This window comes from Cheilinus undulatus, linkage group 16 (genome assembly GCF_018320785.1).
Source record: "Cheilinus undulatus linkage group 16, ASM1832078v1, whole genome shotgun sequence".
Taxonomy (NCBI): domain Eukaryota; kingdom Metazoa; phylum Chordata; class Actinopteri; order Labriformes; family Labridae; genus Cheilinus; species Cheilinus undulatus.
Genome location: NC_054880.1, coordinates 24676235 through 24702812, shown reverse-complemented (window position 1 = coordinate 24702812; position 26578 = coordinate 24676235). Strand labels below are relative to the sequence as shown.

At 39.8% G+C, this 26578-nt stretch overlaps 1 protein-coding gene across 1 annotated transcript in view; it reads left to right on the top strand.

Annotated features, from left to right (window-relative positions):
* The first annotated feature begins 3589 nt into the window (after window positions 1–3589).
* The window catches only part of arhgef1a (Rho guanine nucleotide exchange factor (GEF) 1a), a 34917-nt gene continuing 11928 nt past the window's right edge, over window positions 3590–26578 (top strand). Inside the window, exons 1-10 of the mRNA XM_041808050.1 lie at window positions 3590–3655; window positions 3767–3847; window positions 17287–17449; window positions 18876–18943; window positions 20505–20568; window positions 20679–20811; window positions 22033–22142; window positions 22363–22506; window positions 22600–22850; window positions 24879–25004. Coding sequence (XP_041663984.1) covers window positions 3785–3847; window positions 17287–17449; window positions 18876–18943; window positions 20505–20568; window positions 20679–20811; window positions 22033–22142; window positions 22363–22506; window positions 22600–22850; window positions 24879–25004 — 1122 coding nt within the window. The 5' untranslated portion in view covers window positions 3590–3655; window positions 3767–3784. The remainder of the gene's footprint in view (window positions 3656–3766; window positions 3848–17286; window positions 17450–18875; window positions 18944–20504; window positions 20569–20678; window positions 20812–22032; window positions 22143–22362; window positions 22507–22599; window positions 22851–24878; window positions 25005–26578) is intronic.

Here is a 26578-nt window from a genome sequence, read left to right as displayed (position 1 = left end):
CTTGATCGTCAAAATGCCTCATCACTCTTCCAACAACAACGCAGCTGTTCAGACATATTCACTCCACCTGAAGCCCATAGAGAGTCTCTGAGGAAAGATCAAGAGGAAGTTGAGAGACTCCAGACTCGACAATACAGACAAGCTAAAGGCTGCTATCAGAGCAACCTGGGCTCCATAACACCCCAGCAGTGCCACAGACTGACTGACTCCATGCTATGTTGCAGATGCAGTTATTATTTTTCATTATAATTTTTTGAGATGCACTTGTGAATCCATGTTAATATCTTGTTCAAATGGGATTTTAAAAAAAGCATGGACCTTTAGAGATGGGGCCCAATTTTCGAATATCCAGACAGTCATTAATTTATGAAAACTTGAAGATTTCCCAAGACTTTTATCACATCTCAACCATATGTTCTTTACATTACTTTCTACATGTCCTGGTAGTCAGTTGGGTTCATTAAAAACAACCTCAGCTGACCAGAGAGCTGTATAGACTTAAACACAATTAAAAAAAAATAAAACCACAAAAAAAATAACAACACTAATGAAATACGATAATAAACTGTAGATATTATGTTAGAGCCAGTGCAAATAACCAGGTCTTAAGCAAGGATATCAAACTTTTCATGGATTGAACAGATTCAACATACCCAGGTTGCATTTGTTGCATTGATAAGATGGATGAGTATACACAGGATATATAAAAAAAAATTAGACACAGTTATCACAGCTTTATAATGGACTACACTTTTGCAGACCTTCATGGGCCTCTAGGTGGCTTGGCTCCAGATAGTTCTCCCTTCTTCCCCCCTTATGGACAGCTTTGACCATGTCATTGATCTGCAGATTAAAGTGGTCGTAGCGCCTCTCTGTGTTTATTCTGGTTCTTTCTACAGATCCAGAGACACCAGCACTACTAAACTCTCCTCCTCATGCTCTAAACCTGCGTTGCCATTGGTTACCACTTGGCTACAGAGATTGCACATCCTTAACTTTGTATGTGTGGTGTTTGCGGGCTCTTGTTTGTGTGGATTTCTCTGAAGGAGAGAGGAAGACTGAACCAGAATAGCAGGAAATGCTTCAACATCCTGCTATGCAATCGCAGCGTTCACACTCTCAGAGCGAGTATTAAATCGTCAGAACAAACAAAGTCATGAACAACAGAGTTGTCAGACTTCCTAAATGAATCTTTTAACATCTGTTAAGCTGTGCATGTTATTGACATGATATTTTAAGTTACTTTTATTTCTCGCCTCTTTAATGCTTGTGTTTTGCCATTCCTCACACTGAACGCAGCCATGTTTCAAAACATTTCACTACTTGGTCTAACAGGGGGGAAGTGATGTCAATGCATAACCCTTGATATAAGAACTGGACTAAACAACAGTGATGTCATCTTATATTTTTCAGATGGATGTTTTTCTTTCTTTGTTGTCTTTCGCAACCTCAAAAAGCCAATTTATCCACTTTACTCAACAACTCAACAAACTTGGCACACATATCAAAGTGAGCATTTTTCAAGGCCAGAGAAATCCTTTGTGTTAAAGTCAGAGCTAGGGATGCACTGATGCATCAGTTTAACATCGATGTGGCATAAACAAACACCTTTTTTCAGTATTTATATGTTGTTTCCCTTCAGCTGTATGTTGATATATGGCCCTCCAGCTACTTTTGTCCTTTTGTGGATAATGGCTCTGACTGTGGTTCACTGGAGTCCCAAAGCCTTGGAAATGGCTTTGTAATCTTTTCCAGACTGATAGATTTCAATCACTTTGTTTCTCATTTGTTCTTGAATTTCTTTGGATTGTGGCAAGACATGTTTCTTTTTGAGAACTTGTAGCCTACTTCACTTTGTCTGAACAGTCTCTATTTAAGTGATTTCTTGTTTCAACAAATCTGACAGTAATCAGGCCTGGGTGTGGCCAGTGAAATTGAACTCAGCTTTCCAAGAACTGTGATTAATCACAGTTAACTCATGATTTAACAAGGGGGCAATTACCTTTTCACAGAGGGCCAGACAGGTTTGGATTGTTTCCCCCCTTTAAAAATTTAGTTATCATTCAGACACTGCATTTTTTATTTACTTGGGTTGTCTTTGTGAAATATAAAATTGGTTTGATGATCCGAAACATTTAAGTGCAATAAACATGCAAAAAAACTCAGGAATCAGAAAGGGGAAAATACTTTTTCACAACATCGTATGTTTTCATCTCAGTTTAGATTGAATAAAGGTATGTCAGTGAATTCCTCTTTTCAAAATGTTTACAGAATTAACACATCAGCAACACCTAGTGTCCTTACTAAGAAGTACATTAAAGTCAAGAACAAGCTTCATGTTCGAATGCATGTGTAATTTAATTTTATTTGCATAATTTATCAAGGAGCCGGTTAAAATTGGATTATGGCCCACATTTGGCCCTTTAGCCATAGTTTGGGCATCCCTAGCATACTAGGACTACCTACACCAAGACAAAAGTGATGAATAAAAAATTGCTATTGGCAGTAATGCTATGTTATACATCAGTCTTGGTATCAATCCTAATTTTCACAGCTGCTGTATTACTGATTATAACAAACCTGACACACAAGATGGATTTGTTTCACACATCCATCTGGGAAAGCTTCAATAGGAAACGTCTGAGAAAAGGCAGAGGCTTTGAAAAAAACTCGGAGTGTGACTGAATGAATGTTCTGTCTTTCACATCTCTACGGGCCAATAAGAGCAACAAAACATGTGACGTAGCCGCTATTGAGCTGCGCATGCGCAGCTACTAAGGAATAACGCGAAACATGGCGACTATAGACATGTAAGTACTTGACTTTTGTCAATTTTGAAAAGAAAACAACTCACTGCTGTTCTTTGTTCTTCTTTTAACAAAGAAATGTTGTCAAGTTCTGATAAAACTGGCGCTTTAGCAGCATCCACGCTAATCTCTTCCTCCATAACTGCGCCAGCTCTTGCTGCTTCTTGTTTAAGTCACGACACTTCTGCACCTGAAAGTACTGCCCCTCGTCGCTTATTGGTCCTGTCACTTTCTAACAGGGCCCAAATGGTTCAGATGGGAGCTGAACCATTTGGTTCACCATCATTATGTTAAATTCATCCATGAAACCAAAATAGTGGTTTACTGTTTACTTAAAGTACCTTAAGTGGACGTTTTTATTGAGCAGAGCTCTAAATTCAAAATTAGAAATAAGCAGTGGATGTAAGCTGAGCAGTGTATCTCTACTTGTCATTTTCTGTTATTGTTTTGATTAAGAGCCCCCTGGTGGCTGGTTTACCTACTGTGAGTTCAAGGGTTCCCAATAAATTGAGTGACAAGCATTTCATCTCTAAATTATTTCAGGGGTGGCCCCCTGCTGGACATCAGATAGAATGCTGGTTTAAGACGCCTCTCCTGTCTTCATTAATGAACTTTACATGGATTCATAGACAGCAGCGTTTAAGCCTTTAACCCCTCAAATGCTGCTGCTTTATTTTAATAATCTAAAAGAAGTGTTCAGCTGGAGATGGAGCAGAAAGCAGCAACCGTCCACAGCAGACTACTGAGCAGTGTTAGTGCCTGTGTGAGGGGGCGGTGATGATTCAGAAGTCAGATTTCTCACAGGAACAGCCACTTCACTGGAAGCAGAAGCACGTTGCAGTTGGCCGGTGAGGACGGCTTTTTTACTTTCTCTGTCTCTTTGTGTGATTTCAGACCGATCCACGCAGAAGAATTCATTCTTTTACTGTGGATTTCTGACATTTGTGACTCTCTGATAGCCTTCAGAGTCTGCCACCATGTCCAGAGTCACCAACCTGTCCAAGCTGAGGCAGGAGAGGATGAGGGAGATCAACCTGAGGGTGAGTCGGCCTCCTCTTCAGCATTTTTATAGATATCACCATGTCTTCCTGAACCGTTGACCCAGTCCTGTTTAAAGTAGGGCTGATTAAAGTTTCCTGTGTCGTCTCCCTGAGTTACCGTGTGTCAGCGTGTTTCCTCTCTAGGAGCCCGGCCCCTGGCTCTGCGGCCCCTTGTCTCTTCATATGGAGATATCTGCTGTTTGTGGATGTAGGGGGCGAGCTGTTTCTATGTTTGTTGTACACAGTGTACTGGCTCACTGGATATTAACTATAGCAACTGTTGCCATAGAAAAGGCAGTGGGTGTGAGTGTGATATTACTGCTGAGGCCTCAAAATCACTCCATAAATGCTCTGTTCAAAAAAGTCAGGATTTTATCCCAGTAAACATAGACACGGATAGAGATTTTAACTCGTAAAAGAGGAGAAAATGTTAAATCATTATGCAGTTTGCTGGTTTCACAAGCATTCTGCAATTTGAAGCTCTAATGAACCAACAGCAGCAGCATCTCTGACCTTTCCACCATGCATAGAGTTATTTTTAGGTAAAGTCTGACAGAAAATGAGGCTTTATTACACAAAAACGAACCAAAAAAAACACTTAAAGTAGAAACTAAAACACGCGTTAGCCCAGTCAGAGCTAGAAGGGTCAAATAATTATCAATAAGCCCAAACCAGCTGGGTCCAGAGCCATGATCCCCACTGTTAGACAGTTAAATGCGCCATTTTCGGCAGTCCTATGAGAAAAAAAACTCTTTTCTTCTTATTTAGTCACATAGCTTTCAGGTGACGTCGCACATTAATGGAACCGCCCCCTAGCGAAACCGTCATCCTACTGCAGTATGGAGAGGGTGATGGTATCGGCTGCCACCTCTGTTGAAATCATCATTATGCAATTTGCTGGTTTCACCATCCATCTGCAGTGCTGAGACAAAGTATTTGCCCCTTCATGATTTCTTTTTGTTTTTTTGCTTTTTTTCCCCACACTTAAATGTTGCATATCATCAAACCCATTTTAATATCAGACAAAGTGAATACAAAATGCAGTTTTTAATGATTATTTCATTAATTAAGGCACAAAAGACATCCAAACTTGTCTGGCCCTGTGTGAAAAAGTCATTGCCACCTAAACCTAATAACTCCTTGTGCCACCCTTGGCGGCAGCAACTGCAAGCAAGTGTTTGAAATAATTGGCAATGAGTCTTTCACATCACTGTGGAGGAATTTCTCTTCTCTTTGCTGAATTGTTTTAATTCAGCCATATTGGAGGGTTTTCCAGCATGAACAGCCTTTTTAAGGCTAAAAGTGCCTAATAGCAGAATTGTTTTGATGATCTAAAACATTTAAGTGTGGCAAATAGCCAAATAAATAATAAATCAGGAAGAAAGAAATACTTGGTCACAGCATCGTCTTATCTAAGCCTTTCCTGTTAGGGGTTGCGGGGTCTGGAGCTAACCTTGAGAGGGGCAGAACCTTTCAAAATAAAACTTGGAAGTTGACTGGACAAAAGCTATGTCTGTCACATTCATTATGGGCCACTCAATGACAAGACACAGTGACGTAATGGGCATGTGCAGCTCAGATAAGTAACATGAGCTTGACATAAGCTGTCGTTCACTAACAGTGGAGCCAGTTGGAGACTAAAATCTTTCTAGAAGAGCTTCTGAGAAGAGCAAAAACATCTTTTCCACTCTTTAAAGCTTTCAGTGTGGTTCTCTGTCTACTTTTAAAAAAGAAATGTCTAGTTCTGATCAAACTGATGCTTCCTCTGGGGTAAACACTTTATTTGCAGCAGCCATTGTTTACAGGCTTGCAGTTCAACTAAGCTGCCCATAGCCACTACCTTGTTCTTCTACAACAAGCCTGAAAAGATGTTAACCCAATGTAATCCAGCCAACTAAGACCAGTTCTCCATCAGAATTGAGATGTTTGTTGATGAGTCTTAGATAGCTGTGTTTGAAGTCCTTGCTGCTGGCCCGGTGTGACGGTGCAAAAAGTGACTGTGTTAAATGGTGACTTTCAGCTGTTTGTCTCTGTGGTTGTAGTTACAACAGATGTTGAAGTTTGAAAGTGTGTTGATGAATGTCTCTTTGCTCTGATTTTCATTAAAAACATATCTGATGAGGGGTTTTTTATTTTTAAGAGAAAAATACACTTTATGTTTTAAACACCTGCTGTAATGAAGCACAGACATAATCTGCTCTCAGTTAATATGAGTAAAGTTACAATGTATATAAGGAAAATGTTGGTATTCAACATCCTGGACATGAGCATGGAGAAATTAACTGGATGTGTACTTAATACTGAATTTGTATGCCTTGAGTTTTTATAGTAGCGGCCAGGATTCTCTGTGAGGAATACCAAGATGACTGTCCATTGTAATTTTCTCTGTTTAGTTTAAGGTCCAAGGGTGGTTTTTATATCCCTTTGAAGGGCTATTTGATCATTTTGCTCTCTCCTACCATGTTTCAGAGATGTATCCACACTGGGAGTCATGTTGAAGAATAATCGTATGAGTGAGCTGTACAATCCTCCTACAACTTTATAAATAAACCATTTTTACATGAATCATTGAAAACTCTGAGTGAAGAGAAACATGTCAAACACATCATGGACATATCTGTAGTTTCTATCTGAACTGTTCACCCTTCACATAATATAAATACACTTATAATCTTTATGACAAAATCCAGCATTCCTCTTTCAGAACATCCATTTTTATTGGACGCTTCTCTTTCATTTCCCTCATGTGTGACTGTTTGCATTTGTTCTTGTCTTTAATTTCCTCTTTTGTCAGTATCATACTATCACACTAGTTTACTGTCATCACTAAATGTCGGCCAGGGAGGCTAAACTTAAATTACCCAGGGTGCTCTGCCATCCGGTAGGAATAAATCTGGGTTACTGAACCACTTCTGTCCCTTTGGACAGTCCTCAAAGTGGATCAGCTCTTATAACAGAGGACTAGAATGGAAATGCACTGTATGGACAAAAGTATTTGGCCATTCCTGTTAGTTATTGAATTCAAGTGTTTCAATCAGACCTGTTGCCTCAGGTGTGTAAAATCAGGTATCTAGTCTCCATTTGCAAACATTTGTGAAACAAAATGGGTCGTTCTGAAGAGTTCAGTGACTTCACATTTGCTATAATAATACAACAGTTCATAAAATATCATCCCTGCTGGATATTCCACGGTCAACTGTAAGGGATCTAATTTCAAAGTGGAAGCATTTAGGAACAACAGCAACCCAGTCGCAAAGCAGCAGACCATGTATAATCACAGAGCGGGGTCAACACTTGATAAGGTGCATGGTGTGTAAAAATCACCATCACTGTTGATTCCTTAGCTGAAGAGTTTTAAACTTCCACTGGCATTAACATAAGCACTAAAACTGTGCAGCTTCATGAATGTGTTTCCATGACCGAGCAGCTGCATGCAAGCCTCACATCACCATGTCCAATGCCAAGTACTGGATGGACCTGTGTGAAGCACACCAACAAGGGGCTGTGGAGTGACCAATCATGCTGCGGTCAGATGGGTGAGTCTGGGTTCAGTGGATGGCAGGAGAACGTTTCCTACTAACTGTGGTAGATAATGGTATAGGACAGTTTTTCAGAGTTTGGTAAATGGACGTGTGCTTGAATAGCGCTTTTCTAGTCATCTGACTACACAAAGTGCTTTTACACCACAGGTTGCGCCTACCTACCTTTTACTCCATTCACTCCACAATCATACTCTGTCAGCTGAGGTTGATATGGAGAATTGGCCATCAGTATAAGCGAATCCCATTCAGACGCATCCGTACCCCTTTAAACACCACTGACGAAGCAGTGGGAGCAAACTGGGGTTAAGTGTCTTGCCCATGACAAATTGTCATGTGACTGTAGGATCAGGGAATCAAATCCGCAACCCTCCGATTGCCTGACATCTGACTCTGCCTACTGAGCCACAGGCAGGACTAGGCCCTTATCTCCAGTGAGGGGCAATCTTAATGCTTCAGCATACCAAGACATTTTGGACAATGCTATGCTTCCAACTTTGAGGCAGCAGTATGGGGAAAGCCCCTTTCTATTCCATCATGGCTGTACCCACAGATGTGTAGACCAGGATAAACCTCTGAGAGTTCAGGCAGAGATTCTTTAAGAACAGAGGTGGAGTTAATGAAAGTTCCAGAGTATTCACATTTGGTCTTCTAGCCCCATAGATGCAGTCCCACTGCTGCAAGGCTGAAATGAGGTTTACTGGAACTAACAACTTGTTCAAATAATCCTCAAGTTTATGTCAATTCTGCTTCAATTTAAGAGCCTCCCTGGGCTGTTTTTTTTTCTTTGCAGTCAGTCTGAACAGTTGTTATTTTTCCAGCTAAGGCCGAAGACAGACTAGATGATCTAAGACCTAATTTGCAGATCTAAACTTTAACCAATGTCATCAATATGAGTAATAACACAAGACAACCAAAACATAAAGATGCAGAGTATTGCCTGTGATACATTCATTTGGACTTTCATCATTTCATTAAAGTCAGTGCATCTCTGAGTCTGGTTCAGATGTGTCAATGTTGCAATCAGTCTTTTCCCCTACTTCTGCTTTCATGACATGTGATCGTCATGGGAGCTTCTTCTTTCTGGTAAAAAAAAAAAAATGGCACAAAAACAGGACACAAATAAACACACAGGGAGTTACAGCATTTATATGCCCCTGATTTCATCACTGGGAGACCCAAGAGATCAAAACAAAAAGCTGAAACACTGAAAACATTTATGAAAGCTACTCGCCTCTTTCTGCAAAATCCTAGCTCTCATTAAAATGCACTTATTTCTACAAAATACTGTGGCCTCCATTACTCTGGTCAAATCCAGAATTTATTCATTTTCAAAAATCTGCTTGTGGAGCTTTAGTTACAGGATATTATCATGCAATTCATGGACATAAAAGAAATAAATCTTCCCCTCCATTAACCAGAGTCTACACGGATTATTATTGATGAAACACCAGACATAGAGATTAGTTTTTAATATGAGCTGTGACCACAGCTCTCCTTGAGAAATTCTCACTTTGTTTGAAATATTGCACAATAGATGAATGATGCACCTTCAAGGCTGTTAAATACTGAGCAGATAGAGCTGACTGTCCGAGTACTAAGCACAAAGTCAGACATATTTCTGGTGCATGTTGGCCTCCTAAGCTGTTCAGTGTCACTGATTCCTCTCAGCTGGCCACACACTAGACGATTTTCAAATCTGAAACCATTTTGAAATGTAGGAGACCAGATATGTTAGGACAGATTCACATGATGTTTCATCTTATAATCCTCTGAGCGCGCACACTTGATGATTCAGCCAGACCATGAGACAACACCTGCATTACAGTACATTAGTGAATACTGTTGAACAGTATTATAGATCTGTTAGATCAACCAGTCTGTTGGTTTGACAGTTATTTATCAAACAAAAGACAGTATTCTGATAAGAATGCAGCTGCCTGGCTCTGTGGCAGAGCAGAGAGAAGCTGGGGATTAAATTGACTGTTTTCCGGTTTTGTAATGATGCTTTATTGCCCTATAGATTTGGGAAATTTAAACTAACAATGCTCAAAAACACAACATGTAGCTGGCTGTTAACTTTAAATGAAGGCAGTGGCACAACAACAAACCACACTGAGATGAACTGCTCGGTGGTTTTATAACGTTGTAGCATTAGGGGGCGGGGAAATTCCCATCAAGACCAGTGATGTCATGGGTTCAGATATTTTTCCTGCTAAAATGAAACCAAGCCAGGAAGTAGGTGAATTTTCTAATGGTCTGAATAAAAAATTCAGGTACACATAGAGGACAGTGTTTTCACATGTTTACAGCAACCTTACTCCAACACTTCCAGTGTGTTAAGACACACAAAATACAAGGTATCTTGAAGTTAAAAGCGGTGTGCCTCTGGGCTCAGTCTCAGGACCGCTGTTATTTCCACTTTAAATCAACAGTTTTGCTCAAAATGTGCCCAACACAAATGTTCATTTATATGCGGATGCTTCTATCATTTATTGCTGAGCTTATTCACAGCATCAGGCTGTCTGTTGCTTACATGAAGAGCTCCCTTCAATAAACTACCACAAGAAAAGATCGTGACACATTGCTGTCAAAACCAACATTAATTCCAATTGTTTCATTGATAAACTACAAAAAGAAAAGGCCTTTGCATGTTTTTTTTCTTGCCAAAAGACTTTTGTTTAAACTACTTTATGACTGTTATGGTTTTAGTCAATATATGCTAATCTTATTTTGGCAGACTCAGAGCAGACAAAGCCCCGTGGGGGCTTGTGTGATTTACTCACATGTGAACTGCTCTCTCTGTCACTCAGTCACAAGACTTACTTCTTCTCTGTTCCCAAAGTCAATCTGAAAATGAGTAAAAGAGTTTCAGTTATGCTGCTCCTGCAGGAGATATCTGCTGCAGGAGACTTTGTGTCCTGAAGAGATGGTCTCTTTAAATCTTTGTCAAAGTAGATTGAGGGCACTGGAGGAAGATGCATCAGGTTGTAGATGTTTTTGACTGATGACTGTGACTCAGGATTGGTTAATGTGTGTTTGTATCTTCTATGTGTGTCATGTCTGCTGTTGATTGTGCTGCTGTATATTTCAAAATGAGATTCTTAATCTCAGTGAGGTTTTCCTGGCTCAATACATTCAAAGAAATTAATAATTTACACTTTATATTTTAAATTTAATGTTTATCTCATTATTGACTTTTAATCACAGAATTTCTCATTTTTACCTCCGACAAGGAGGCTATGTGATCAGGTGGGTTTGTTTGTTAGTTTGTTAGTTTGTTTGCTACATAACTCAAAAAGCCATGGACAGATTTTCATGAAATTTTCAGGAAATGTCAAAAATGGCATAAGGAAAAACTGATTAGATTTTGGGACTGATCCAGATCACCATCTGGATCCAGGAATTTTTCAAAGGATTCTGCACTACTGGGAGATAGGGCTGCCTTGATACCACTTTACACCAGGAGATGATGGACATGAGTAACTTATCCAAAGATTTGGAGTTTATAGAGTTTGAAAGACGCACCCCCAGGGGAGGAGACGGGTCGGAGTGTAACAGATAGAAAGACAGTGATTGTAGCGATAATACTCACAATGCTGGGAGGAATAGAGGAATATTCACCCGCTGCTATGACTTTCACATGTAGCGAAGCCAATGCTTTGCCTCACTGTGTCTCCACCCCACCGGGGAGGGAGTAATCAGCGAATTACATTTTGGAAGTGATCTGGATCACTGTCTGGATCCAGGAATGTTTTTAAAGGATTCTTCACTATTGGGAGATAGGGCTGATGGCGGTCTGCGCTCTCTGAGTGCTTTTCTTGTTATCTACTAATTTTGACTTTTTGTGTCATACTAATTTCTGGCTTTGTCTTTTTATGTCATAACTATGACATTTTGTTTTAAAGCTTTGAGTTTTTTGTCACAATTATAAATTCTTCTGGCATAGCCTTGACTTTTTATGTCATTATTATGATTCTTTATGTCAAAATTATGAACTTTTATCTCATAGCTTTGACTTTTTCTCGTAACAATGACTTTTTATCTAATAGCTTTGACTTTTTGACGTAATGATGATTTTTTTTGTGTCATAGCTTTAAATTTTTGGTAAAACAATGTGACTTTTTATCTCATAGCTTTGACCTTTTATGTTGTAATTATGACTTTTTATCTTATTGTTATGAGTTTTTGTGTCATAGTTATGATTCTTTATGTCATAATTCTGACTTTTTTTATCTCATAGTTATGACTTTTTGTGTCATAGTTATGATCCTTTTAAATTAAGTTAATTAGAGTCAATTTTAAAATCCTTTTATGACAGAGGAGGAAACTGAGCACATTTTCAGCTCTAATTCCAAATCCTAACAGGACGGTTAGATCTTTATTCCTCTTGTTAAAAAAAATTGATGAGTGAGAGTAAATAGGGGAAGCACAGAGAGTAACAGGTGATGAAACTGTTTGATGTGTAACATTGTTTATATACAGTGCTTAACAAATTTAGTAGATCACCACCCAGAGTAAGATTTATGCCACAGCTGCCCTAAATTAACAGCATTGGTAATTACCAAAATCATTTTTTTTGTGTGTCTGCAATGGTTAATACACCAATATGTAGAAGCTCTTTAACCCAAATGATATTTTTAATGCTAAAATATAATTATTATTGTTATCCATGAATTTTCAAATTTACTGATTTACAAAAAAAACCCTGAAAAAATAGTAAAGCACATTATTATATCTTTATTCATATATCAAATTATAGTTATTTACTTGCATTCTTGAAGAGAAAAATTGAGTTTTAGTGGTTGAATGTTATGCTTGATTCATTTCTGACTTCTCAGAGAAGCCCAGTCAGCCGGCTCAAATTTGGGTATAAAAAGGTGAATTCAGTTTGAAATTCCTCATTCCTGTTCAAAATGGTAAAACGTGGAGAGCTCACTGAAAATGAAAGAGTCCACATTAAAGCATTTCATGATGCTGGATGGTCTCTGAGACAAATAGGGAAAGACATAAAGTGTTCTCACAGTGTGGTCAAGTATGCTTTGGAGTCAAGCCTGGTACTTCAAGATTTGAAGTACTAGAGACAGAAGGAAGACCACTGCTGATCTTCAGGCAGAGATGAATGCTTCTAGATCAGAGTCTGAGAAAGTCTCCAGAATGACCATAAGCAGACGACTGACGGAACAAGGCTTAAAGGGAAGAATAGCTGCTAAGAAGCCATTATTGAGGCCTGCAAACATCCAGAAATTCCTCAGATTTGCCAGGAAGCACAAAAACTGAACTGATGATGACTGGAAGAAGGTACTCTGGACAGACGAGTCCAAGTTTGAACTCCTCGGTCAGCGTGGTCGTGTTTATGTCCGCAGAAAAGCTGGAGAATGTCTTGATGCCAGATGCACCCACAGTGAAACACGGTGGAGATTCCATAATGGTATGGGGTTCCATTTGTGGATACGGCGTGGGCAAATTAGTGAAAATCAAAGGTATCATGAACAAGAACGTCTACCACAACATCTTAGTGCATCATGGAATCCTTTCTGGACTGAATCTGATTGGTCGTGGGTTCATATACCGACAAGACAATGACCCCAAGCATACTCAAACCTGTGCAGAGACTATTAGACCAAGAAAAAGGAATCTGGAGCACTGGAACTGATGGACTGGCCAAGTCAAAGTCCGGATTTGAATCCTATTGAACAAATTTGGGATTTAGTAGATTCAAAGATTGATCGCACAAAAGTTTCATCTAAAGCAAGTCTGTGGGAACAGCTAGAAACTATTTGGAACTCAATAACAAAAGAGACTGTGGAAAAGTACATAAAAACAATGGCAGCAAGAAAGCAAGCTGTTATCAAGGCCAAGGAGGCCATACAAAATATGAAGTTTTTTGGTTATTATGTGTGAAAAAAGGACTATTTAGTAGTTTCAGTTTGTTATTTGCCAAATAAATAACAATAACATTTTTAGTTTTAAACAAGTTTTTGAAAGATTTCTAGAATATTTAAATTTTCTCATTTTTATGACGGGTGGTCTAATAAATTTGTTAAGCACTGTATGTTTTAGAAAAGTTAACCTATTAATTAAGAGAAAGGGGAAAAACCTTATTAAACCTTTAATTATTCTTGAAAATATTATGTGATCCACATATCTCTGCATTATTTTTGAGGTTAGGTTAATTATGAAAAGTTAGATGTAATAAACAAGGATATGAATATAAAGATCATGTCTTTTAACATTTTATTTTGGTTCAAATTCATCTTTTTTGACAACATTAAAGTCTGCAGAAACTGTAATGTTGAATGATGAGTCTCCATATCAGTTGTCTCTGCTGATCCCACATTCATGTCTTCGTATTTTTACACTGATGTGTTAAAACCATCAGTACAAGGATAACTCATAAAAAGCTGTTATAATAACAAGAGTGAAAGAGGAAGAGGAAGAGGAAGTCTTCTCGGGCGTGTCTCATGGGTGTGTTTGAGGTGAAAGTTCATTAATCAAAGATTTTGCTGGGGAACAGACTTGAAAACAACAGACAACACTTCTAGAAAAAAACCCAAAAGCAACCTTATGTTCAGATAAACAGGTGAAGGATACCAGCGAGAACACTGGTAGAGAGTAAAGAACATTGACAGGAAGATTTAAAGGCATATTAGCAGAGAGAACGGGGAAGATGAATGCAGCCAAACAGAATGTGTAAAGTCTACAGGAAGGGCTCAACCCTCAAGTAACCACAATAGATGCCAAAAGATGGCATGTTCTCCTCCTAGCTTTCTAAACAGAAATGCTAACATTACTTAATGGCTTTTTGTTAAAACACCACAGGGAGGAACAAGAAACAAGTGAACAAAGATGATGATCTATTCACTGTGATTAAAATATCTGTAACAGAAGGAAGATATAGTTTTAGATGTAAATGTTGAAGTCAACATTTGGTCAAATGAATACAACCTTATGACAGCGTAAAGACATTTCTACGAACCATGTATTAATAAAAAATGTTTCTATTCATATATTCAAACCCCTTACAGCTTTGTTGACTTGGGACAGGGAAGTTTTCATGGGTGTAAAGTTGTGCAATCCTTTTGTGAAGTCATCATGAAGTATATCATAAAAAGCAACCGCTATCTTCTCTCTTCCTACATTTACCCATCCCCCATTCTATGGAGTCATTATTGTCGCAAAACTCAAGGGTGCATGTTAAAATTTTAAGGGCATTTATACTTAAATTGTCTTTGTTTGTGCTCTAAATATCAGGTTCCTCACAAAAATTTAGTGTCTTGCTCAAATGACCTGCCCTCATGCTTAAACTATTCTCTTGTGAAACTGCCACTCTCTGATTCTTCTCAGTGCATGCGTACAAAACTTTCTCTCCACACTCAAAAGGAGCATCTTTCTTAATGAACAAACCAATATGGCTCAACAGTGTGGTTCCAGAATTAAAAATACCATTAATTTTCTCCATAGGGATATGATTACTAGCTTTACTATTAAAAGTATCCAAGTTAGACTTGCCACAAGTGTGAAATGATGATACATGCTTCTGAAGATGGCAAAAGTTCTTAGATAACCTAGTTTTAAGAAAAATATGAAGCAATGTGCAAACTATAATATATTACAACAATATCATTTTCTACAATAAAGAAAAAAAGGTACATTATGAAGGCTTGAAAAACTAGTAAACAGATATGTCTTAACTCTTGTTCTTGCCTTTTTCTCTGTTTTTGAACACCTTTTTAACCCTAACCCTACCCTAAATCAGGGCCAGAGTGAGACCCCTTTTTTTTTTTTTTTTGAGCTTATGCCAAATTTAGTTACCAATCTTTCACTGGAGATTTCTAATTGTGGTTGAATTATATTCTTTCTTGTAATTACCAAAAATCATTTTTATGTTTCTGCAATGGTTGATACACCAATATGTAGAAGCTCTTTAACCCAAATGATATTTTTAATGCTAAAATATAATTATTATTATTATCCATGAATTTTCAAATTTACTGATTTACAAAAAACTGAAAAAATAGTAAAGCACATTATTATTTCTTGATTAATATGTCAAATTATAGTTAGTTACTTGCATTCCTGAAGAGAAAAATGAGTTTTAGTGGTTGAATGTTATGCTTGATTCATTTCTGACTTCTCAGAGAAGCCCAGTGAGCCGGCTCAAATTTGGGTGAATTCAGTTTGAAATTCCTCATTCCTGCTCAAAATGGTAAAACGTTGAGAGCTCAGTGAAAATGAAAGAGTCCGCATTAAAGCACTTCATGATGCTGGATGGTCTTTTAGACAAATATGACAGGTGGACTAATAAATTTGCTAAGCACTGTATATATAACAGTTTTATCATGTGCAATTGTTCACTCACTATAGGACAACAGCTAGCCTGGGCCTTGTCTGTTAGTAGCTATGTTTACATGGACCACTTGTAATCAGAATAAAAATGCTTCTACACACTCCATTCTGAATAAAATCTTCCAATCTGATCCGGAGGGGTTGTTTATGCCGATCCTCATTCAGATCAGCATCCATGAAAGCAGTTCAGATCACAGATCAGATCACCTTTCCCTGTTTGGTCGGGGGGGGCGGGTTGTCTTACTGTGTAATGATGCCTCTCTGCTTCCTTATTCTCCCCCTGAATAAACTTAAATTAAAGCGATGTATTAAGCATTTTGCAAAATGTCTGTGGGGGATTTGAATGGCAAATTTCACTTCCGGAACCAGCGCTGCCAAAAAAAGTGGGTGGGCACTGCTGGGCTGTATAAGATTGACCTATCATGTTTGTTCTGCCCGCTGTTGCTGTCCCAACATTCTATCACATACACAAACATCATCTCGGTCGACTTCCAAGCCTTATAATTCAAATTCAGTCGCTCCTATAGGCTTCATTTTTGCTTTTACAGATTTTTAATAATTACCGTGAAAGTTTGATGATTTTTTTGCCCTCACACTTTTATAATATGTGTGAATGTGATAGAATGTTGGGACTCTGAGTGAGATCGAAGCAAATGTCTCCTGGAGAACAGCATAGCAACAACAGGCAGATCAAACATGATTGGTCAAACCTCTACCTGTTTCCTTTTGGTTGGTTCATCAAAAACTCCAGAAGCAGAAATACATGACCAGCAGCCAGAGAAAGTTTCGTATGTAGAGTGGAAGTTTAGGTGAAACCTAAATGTGAGGCGAGTGCTGGAAATTTGAGCGAGCAGCTGAAGATTTCTTGCATTTAGAGCACAGACAGGCATAAAGGCAGATTATAATGGAAAGTTTGAAGAAAAATCTGAGCCCAGAATCAATAAGTCATGCTCCAAAAACTTAAAATGAGCTCTTGAGTTTTGCAACAATAATAACTGGGTGGGGTATGGCTGGTATGGCAGATGGCTGTTAATTAAGAGTCGGGTTTATTCCAGTTTACTATCTAAAGCCCTTTCATTTGGTGACGAACAGGGAAGTAATGGAGCTATAAGGTTTTGTCTTACTCAGATTTTTTCCAAAGACCTGGGACACAGCTGATGATGGTCCGTGTATACGCAGCATTTTAGCTCCAAAACATGAGTTACAGGAAAAGAGTCAGGTACGTTGAGGTCGAAAGAGGAGAAAAGGTTTATGTTCATGTAGATCTTTGATGGAAAAATCCCCCTATCATGATGAGTCAAAGCAGACGTCAGCCTGAACACCCAAACCTCCCACGCTGCTGATCAATAATCTGAGTAACACCAACACTGAGGCTGCTGGGTGAACGTGGAGGTGATTGAACGTGTGTGACTGATGTTTGTGATGCACGTCAGCCAAAGACAGTTTTATATTTTCCCATATTTCCCTCTAAAAGTCTTGTCATGTTTGACCAGAGCTCTGCTTTCCCTAAACTAACCTCCTCTGCTGTGTTTCTGTGGTTTTCTCCTCCAGAATAAAGAGAGAGAGAGGATGAGGGAGCGAGAGAAGGCTGCGAGGGAGAGAGAGGCTCGTTACAGTAACGGACACCTCTTCACGTCTTTGACAGTTTCAGGAACAACACTCTGCTCGGCCTGCAACAAGAGCATCACGGCCAAGGAAGCGCTCAGCTGTCCTAGTCAGTAACAAATATTTACGTACACTATCTGTATCAGCAAAGACAAAACATACCGAGAGTAATAAACTCAAAGATCAGCCATGTTTACCTCATTCAAACACAGATGTCATCATAGAATAAGGCTTGGCGTAATAAGAATGAGCTTCTGCCTACCTGTTCGCAGGCATACTCGCAGAAATGGCTGGGCCCCTGACAAACCCAGCAAATGGGCCCTCCCATGTTGTGATTTATTGATGATATCAGTGCATGTGTCCTAGATCAGTGGTATTTGTATTAGCATCCTGGCTAACATTGACCACGTTTTCAGGCTGAGAAGGGTGTCAATCTATATTTGGGTACTGATATTTGAATTATTGTTCATGCCACTTCTAGACCCGTGTTCATTACTGTTACCATGTATTTTTTTCAATATTTGTTTTCAAACTTTTAACCTATTTTTGCCTCTTTAAATGAATTTTTGTCACTTTTAGCCTGTTTTTGCTACTTTTAACTCTTTCACACAAGAGTACCTTTTTCCACTTTTAACCCATTATGCCACTTTTTTGCATATTTTTACCCCTGTAACCCATTGTTGCCCCTTTTTTAACCGCTTTTCCCCATTTTTCTGCCTGTTTTGGCATGTCTTAGCTTTTTGCCACTTTGTAGCTACTTTCACCACTTTTTCTGCCAATTTTTGCCACGTTTTGTCAGCTTTCTTTATACGCCTGTTTTCGCAATTATAAATTAAATTTTCCCTTTAAAATATTTCAGTTCCTTCTACTTTATTCTCTGGCATCCTGACTTTTGTGCACATCAGCTTAGTCATGAAGTCTGACATAACATTCCTGATGGTTGCTATCAGCGTGCCCATCCACGATGTCAACAACAAGAAAAGACCATTTTTGTTTTTAAAAAAAGGGATTTATTTTTTTAAAAAGGCTTTACTAAACAATAGCATAAATAAACAGATAAATACAAGTCTTATTCTTATTCTTATTCTTCTTCTTATTATTATTATTTATTTTCATTTTTTGCTTTGATAAGAGTATTATTCAGGTTAGAAGTTATAGTTATAACAGATTAACTTTATAATGGACTGTGATTTTCCTGACCTCCATTGGCCCCCCATTTGGCTTGGCCCCAGAAAGCCCTACCCTTTGTCCCCCTTATGGGCAGCCTTGCCTGTTCAATTAGTTTAATTCCTCACTGTTTAATGTGTGATTAAGGTAAATCTTCTATTTATTTTGTTGGGGATGGAATTTCAAAGCTAATCAAAATAAACTGTAACCTTACTAGAATAATAACAACATAGAGGGAAACCAGCATATAAAAAAGGTTTATAAAATATTTTGATGGCTTTGGTGTGGATTAAAAGTTTAGCTGAAAACAGAGATGAATATGGAAATGTTCCCTAACATTATTGTGTTTCTCTGTTTTATTTTTTCAGCTTGCAATGTGACAATCCACAACCGCTGTCGAGACACTCTGCCAAACTGTGCCAAGATGAAACAGAGAGTAAGACAAGATTTTAACACAGAAATTTAAAGTTGTACAAATTTAAAGTTGTGCAGTTTTACTTCTTTGTCCCCTTATTTTCACCAAAGAAAGAGGAATATTGCAAGAGATTTGTGTAAAAACTCTCTTGGATTGATCTGCTCTACCTGCTTGACCTGCCAGTCTCTGCCAAATATAGACTTAGATTATATCTATTGAAGAGCGTCATGGCGCAGATGGAACCATCAGCTACAGATGGAGTATGTCGAATTTGGGGACGCCAGAATTTAATGGTAGCTGATGTCAGGGAATAGTCGTGTTCCATCTAAGTCAGCAGCACAAAAAATAAGATTTAGATTTAGATTTCATCTCATAATGAAGCAATCTTTCATGTAACGTCCATCCTTTCCATTGCAACCCCAGTACACAAAAGCATGCCTCAAGCCTCTGTCTTTGGACCGCTTCTTTTTCCATTTACATGCTCCTTCTTGGTCACAACATCCACAAACATGTTCTCAGCTTTCATTCTTATGTTGGTGACACACAGCTATATCTACACACACCATCTGCTCGGCTCCCCCTCCACTCACCAGTCAACTGTCTGCAAGAAATCAAAACCTGCATGTCAACCAACGAACAAAACAAAACAGAGCTCATGGTTTTAGCCTCAACAGCACTGCTTAGGAAGGTTTGAGATCTTGTGCTCAGTGTGGATGGTACAACTGCCCATCTTGCGAGTTCCGAAACTTGGGCATCATCCTGGACTCCACCCTGTCCTTCCAGTTCCATATCAAATCTGTGACCAAAACTGCCTTTTTCCACCTCAAAAACATCTCTAGACTCAGACCATCACTCTCAGACTCTGTGGCCGTTACCCTCATTCACAAGTTCATCACTTCTCCTCTGGATTACTGTAATGGAGTCCTGAGGGGATACCCAAGAAAGCCATGGACAGGGACCAGTACATCCAAAACTCAGCTACTAGGGTTCTCACTCGCACTAGGCCCTGGCAGCGCATCACCCCTACCCTCATCCATCTCTACTGGCTCCCGGTTAAGCTCTGTGTCAAACACAAATTCCTCCTTCTTACTTACAAATCTCTTCATGGACCTGTCCCTCAGTACCGCTCTGACCTTCTTCACCCACACCCTGACCCAGAGTCTCGGGTCCTCAAACACGCTTCCCAACACAACACTCCATATGTACAGAGACAGAGCCTGCAGGACTACAGCCCCAATTCTCTGGAACATCGTCCCTCAAAATATCTGCAATGTTTCCTCTTGGACATAATTTAAAAACTCCTCAATGACTACCTGTGCACCACAGCCTACAGTCTCCTAAATCTCACCCCACCTAAATCTTTGTCTTTTCTTCTGTACTTTCGTTAAGCAACCTAGCGTCCCATGAAAGGTGCTATATAGATCCAAGCTATGTATATATCTTTCAGGACACTGATCATGGTTATTGCATGGTGTGTTAGTTGGAGAGCTCTAGAAATTTTGGAAAATAGTTGCAGTGGTAAGGTCATCAAAATGCAAATATTTTATGTAAACCAAACCAACTTTTGTCTTTCTAACCACAGCAGCAGAAAACAGCCTTGCTGAGGAATAACTCAGCTCTGCAGACAGTCACACTGCGAACAAAAAGTAAGAACTATTTTTGTGTTTTGCTTTCCCATCCTTATTTCCATTGCACCCTCATCCTTGTTCTGACTCTCTACCCTGCCACTTTTGAAACATTTCTTATGAATCTTCAGCTCCAGGAATGCGAGAGCGTCCAACGTCAGCCATCTACCCCTCTGAGAGCTTCAGACAGACGCTGCTGGGATCACGCAGAGGACGCTCTGGCCTCTCGCTGTCCAAGAGTGTCTCCACCAATAACATCTCTGGGTGAGCATCAACATTCAGGAGATACTGAAGAATTGATGGAGCAAACTTAATTGTTTACTTTCATTTGTTTGTGGGAGAGAACCTGATGGATGTCAAAATATGAACTACAACATAAATCCCAATAAAGGCAGCCATAGTATGGGGGATGGTGAGGAGGGGCAGAGTTTAGCAAGGAGACAGCTGTGGGGAAAAAGCTGTTCCTAAACCTGGTGGTCTTAGTCCGTAGACTCCTGTAGCGCTTCCTAGAGGGCAGGGGGGCAAACAATCTGTGTGCTTGGTGGCAGGAGTCTGTCCTAATGTTTCTTGCTCTCCTGAGACAAAGCTTCCTGTAAATGTCTCCAATAGCTCTGGTGATGCGCAGGGCTTATGAATGTTCAGCAACCAAAAATGTCAAAAAGACACTAAACATTGCTCAAAAACGGAAGAATTTTGTAAGAAAGCTGCACAAGACATTTGATCCCAGTCAGTCAAATGCTGTAGCTCAAGTTAAAGAAATAGTGAACACTTTAACATTTTTTTTCAGCTGAACACTGAGGTATCTGACTGAAGATAAAACGCATTAATGCTGGTGTTATTTCTGACATTTGCACCAAACTGATAAAAATCTGCATTTTACGACTTTTAACTAGCTCAAACAGACATCTGCTTTGAAAAATCTTTTCTTAGAAGGCAAACACTATAAAAAGGGTAGAACGTAACCGCCCCTAACTGGCTTTACAATTCAGAGACACTCTTATCCTCTCCTGCCTGCACCTGCACTGCCTCGGCTCCGTGAGCTCTGGCTTTAGTAACGCCGGTGCTGGAGCCAACAGCCCAAAACAGGTAGTGCTTAGGACCACCACAGTACGCCACCACTCCACAGCCTGCTTCATGGGACTCTGGAGGGGAAAAATCCTCCACCTCAAAAGATCGTTCTGAGGCAGCAGCCCTGTGGGACTCTGTGGTACTTTCTGGCAAGGGAAGTCACTGTCACTTCTGCTTCATCTGGAAAACCCCATCCTTAGGGAAAAAAAACAAAAACGTCCCTTTCCCCTCCCTCCTCTCAGTACCAAACTGCTCACTTTCTGTGCATTTTTTAAAATCTTGAAGTGGGCGGAGTTAGCTCTGAGCTGGGGATTCACTTACACTTTAATGTATAAAAATAGTGTATTTTTTCATGGCAGCCCTTTCAAGTTAATGTATTTCACGTTCTCAATGTCAGTGTCTTTGTCATTGTTGCAGGACGCTGACTGATGACTCTCCTTTGGGTCTACGAAGAATCTTGTCTCAGTCGACAGACTCGCTAAGCTTCAGGAACAGAGCCATGTCTGTGGAATCTCTTAATGATGATGGTAACCTAACATCTGATTCCTATGTCACAAGAAAACTCACAAGGAAAGAACTATAAAAATGAGAAGTAAAAAAATATTTTTTTACAAAATACAATAGTATCTTGAATCAAAACTACCTCTTAGTGAAACAGACATGTAAAAATCTCCTTCACAGCATTTCTTTCTTGAAAAAAAAATCATATTATATGCCTTGTTTGTGCTGCCTGTCTACTCTTTTTAGGTGAGATCTACTACACCTCAGTCCTGGAGGAGATTGAGTATGAAGGCCAAGACTTTAAGGCAGACTCATGGAGCATGGCGGTGGACAGCAGCTACCTACAGACTCACCGCAAAAACGTAATAAAGCGGCAGGACGTCATCTACGGTGAGCAGAGCATCCTCCATCCTCAGTAGCAGTTTATTTACTGCCTTTCCTCCCTTTTCTAGTTTTAACCATCATTACTTGTGTCTGTGCCAGAGCTGATCCAGACCGAGCTACACCACATGCGAACGCTGCACATCATGGAGCGGGTGTTCAGGCAGGGCATGCTGGATGAGCTGCAGCTGGACCCGAGCACAGTGCACGCCATGTTTCCCTGCCTGGACCAGCTTATCCGGATACACTCCCATTTCCTGGCACAACTTCTACTGCGACGCAACCTCAGCCTCCACCCGGGCTCCAGCCGCAACTTCACCATCCACCAGCTGGGAGATATTCTGCTTGAGCAAGTAAGTGGCTTAGGAAGACATCCCAGTCTTTCTGGATCTAGTGGTTGTTAAAATCACTACAAGTAGATGTTAAAACCTTAGACTGTTTTTAAAGTGCAGAACTGCTCCCTAACACTAACAACAATGGTTAAATTGGTGCAGCTGTTTTTTTTTTTAAATACATTTTTTTTAGCACTGCTGCCTCTAAGTAAGAAGGTTCTTGGTTCAAATCCTGGTCAGACAAGGCCTTTCTTTTTGAAGCTGACTGTTCTTGTCATAGATGTGTGGTTTCTCCTGGTGTGCTACCTCCCACCGTCCAAAGATGGGATCATTAGAGTAACTGATGACTCTAAATTGCCCATAGATGTGAGTTTGTTTATATGCTTAGTAAAGTCGTGCCACGGTTGAAGCTCCACTAGGTTATTAACTAGACTGCTGGTCCCAGTACATACATGCACGGCAGGAGAAATGTAGTAGTATTGGAAACCGAGGTTTCCCTCCCTTGTTATCAAAAATAATCCCAACCACACACACACACACACACTATGGTCTCAAAAACATCTTTGTCCACATGAAACACAAAAACACTGTTAGGTGCTGTAAAGATGACGCCATGTCAGCAGTAGTTCATCCTTCACTGTCTTTGACGTGAGAACATATTCCCTCCATTCCTCTGTCATGACCATTTTACAAATTTGATCATTTTTAAAGTTGTCCCAACAACATAAACCTGGTCTTGTCCCAAATCGCCAATGTTGAAGGTGAATTTCTTTTGTGTTTGGAGTGATGTATGAAGCAGCAGTTACCTTTGGCATCGTCTTTAAAGGCAATGATGTTTATAAAATGTAAAGGATGGCATCATCTTTAAAGGCAGAGGACAGAATGTTCATGAAGCTGGGGATTTGGGGGCTTTTTCACACAATTTTTCCGTAATAATGGGTCAAAATCCCAAAACACACCAGCATCGAAGCATTGCATTGTGTCATATGACTCGCCTCGAGTGCTGCCTCTAGCACATACCAGTCAAACCCACTATCAACCACTGTTGGGCCAGGGGCAAGGGCCCATTCATGACCCTCCTCTGCATCACTGGGTAAGTTAAAAGAATATAAGAGCAGTGGTATTTAACCAGCAGCCGAGGCCTCTCACTTATTCTACACCTTGAACAGAACATGGCGCTAAATTCCTTCTCCTCTGCTCTTAGGCCGAGATGTAGAAAAAACAGCTGTGCTCTCAGAAAAACACTCCAAGAACCACAGCCAGCCACACTGTGAATAGAGCAGTGGTGTAAAGTGCCACAGTGCGTCTATGGCATCTAGTATGGATTTCTCCATAGAAAATAATGGTGGATTGTTTGGACGTATGTCACAAGTGCTGGTGTATTTTGGGCTGTGGTTCGCAAATTTTGGAATATCGGGTGGAAGCCTTGCTCCTCACTTCTCAGACACTGTATGTGGATGGTGAGCAAGAAGGAAGGTAGGAAGGTAGGTCAGTCGGTTGGTCAGTTGGTGCGTAGGTCAGTCAGTAGGTTGATAAGCCAGTAGGTGGGTTGGTCCGTAGGTCTGTACGTAAGTCAGTAGATAGGTTGGTCAGTCAGTAGGTAGGCTGATAGTAGGTTAGTTGGTTGGTAGGTCAGTAGGTAGGTAGATCGGTCAGTAGGTGGGTTGGTCGGTTGGTAGGTCTGTAAGTAGGTAGGCAGGTTGGTAGGTAGGTTTGTCAGTAGGTATGTTGATAGATTTGTAGGTAAGTTGGTCAGTCAGTCATCAGTAGGTTGTAATTACTTAATTAATCCCAGGGGAAATTCAAATTGTGTGTCTATGAAAGGCCAAAACGCACAGATAAACCTGGACTAAGCCTTTAACAATAGTAGCTATTACTACCTCAAAGCTGACTCAGAGAAGGACCACTCTGTCATCCTGTTACGCCTCTACGATGTTCATAGTGAAGGCAAAACATCACAGGGGCATTAATGTAATGGCTTAAACAAAACCATGAATTAGGCTAATCTTTGTGTTTGTCATTGTGTTTTCTTCTCTGTTTGTCCATCAGTTCTCAGGTCAGTGTGCAGATGACATGAGGAAGACATATGCCGAGTTCTGCAGTCGCCACCTGAAAGCAGTCAAACATTACAAAGAGCTCCTGGCCAGAGACAAGAGGTTCCAGTGCTTCATACGGGTCAGTGGCACACTATAAAACACACGATAATATAAACATGCAGTATACTACTGAGGAAACACTAAAATCAAGCTCCAGATAGGGACAAGCTTATCCTACCTTGCCTACTACATGGTCCCTAATGGCCCCCATTAGGGACCATGTTGGAACCATTCAACAAACAACACCTGTAAATTTTGAAGAGAGAGAGAGTTTTGAAGAAGGATGGGGGAAGTAAAGCTATGGAACATGCCCTGATTGGGGCTAGCCCTCAGTTTCACCAGGTTGGGCTGCTGCTCTACCTCCCCCTACTCCCTAGTTTCCATGACAGAAGAGAGGAAAGCATGGGAGAAATGTAGTTTTCCCCTACCCTTTTAATTTATTTATTTATTTTTGGGCTTTTGTGCCTTTATTGATAGAGGAGGACAGTGGATAGGAAACAGGGATGAGAGGGTGGGGAGAGACATGCAGGAAAGGGCCCCAACCAACATTAATCCTCCAAATCCACTGACTGGTCTGAGCTGCTTCCTTTGACATTTCCTTAACTGTCCTTAAAAAACTCTATCATAAACTCCCAGCTTTCCTAGTAGGCTACAGAAACTGCAGATCTTGCTATGAACCTTTCATCATTATTTTTCACAAGTCTGTCCTCAGAACCAACCACAGCCTCTATAATAAGACTTAGGACCCAAATTTCTAAAAAATATTCAACCACTAGAATGTATTTAATGAAATATGATGCAGTTTGGACTTTAGACAAGAAAAACAGCAGTGCAGAACTGCCTTTGGGGAGCAAGTAGTAATTTCTGCATAAATAAATGCTATCAAAAACATCATGTTTTGAGCTGTTTCGGACTATGCTGAGCATTCAAAACGCAAAAATATGAAAAATCTTTATTCTTGAGCTACTTTTGTGCCCCAAAAGTAGTGAAATACTCAGAAAAAAATGTAAAACTCAAAGTAAAAATGGCAGCAAACAGGAGTGGAAAAAAACCTCATTTTAAAGCCTGGATGAGCAATGTCACACCACACTCACGTATGGCTCATTTCCACAAAGCCATCCAATTTGGCTCTGTACAGTTTTTTCATGGTTTAGCACATTTGTTTGTTTTTTTGTTTGTTTGTTTTTTGTTTTTTTTTCTGCTCCCAAACTGCTTTTCATTTGGTTCAAGTTTGGCTTTTTAAAAATGAATTTAATAAAATAAATATAAAGAATGGAGGAAAGGAAACAGGCACTCAAGCTAGCTAATGCTAGTCGTTTTGTAGCACAGGCTCGATCATGAACGTCACATTATTACTCAGTCATTTACAAGGTCTGTTTGGTGGATAGTATATCACTGTTTCAATTGAAAGCATGCTTGTGACAAAATGACCTTTTTTATATGGAAAAGGGGTACAGCTAGCCTCTTAGCTCAGTACAAGACTCATCTTGACTCTTATCTCCCTTCATATGGCTGGATGAAGCTAGAAAGTCTGCAGGACTGTTTTGAGATACTGATCGCCTCCATGCCAGGTAAATCTGTCAAACTGTGGGGAAAAAACACTTTTTTGCAAAGTGTAGTGATCATTCTCAGTGTATGTATATATTTTCTGAT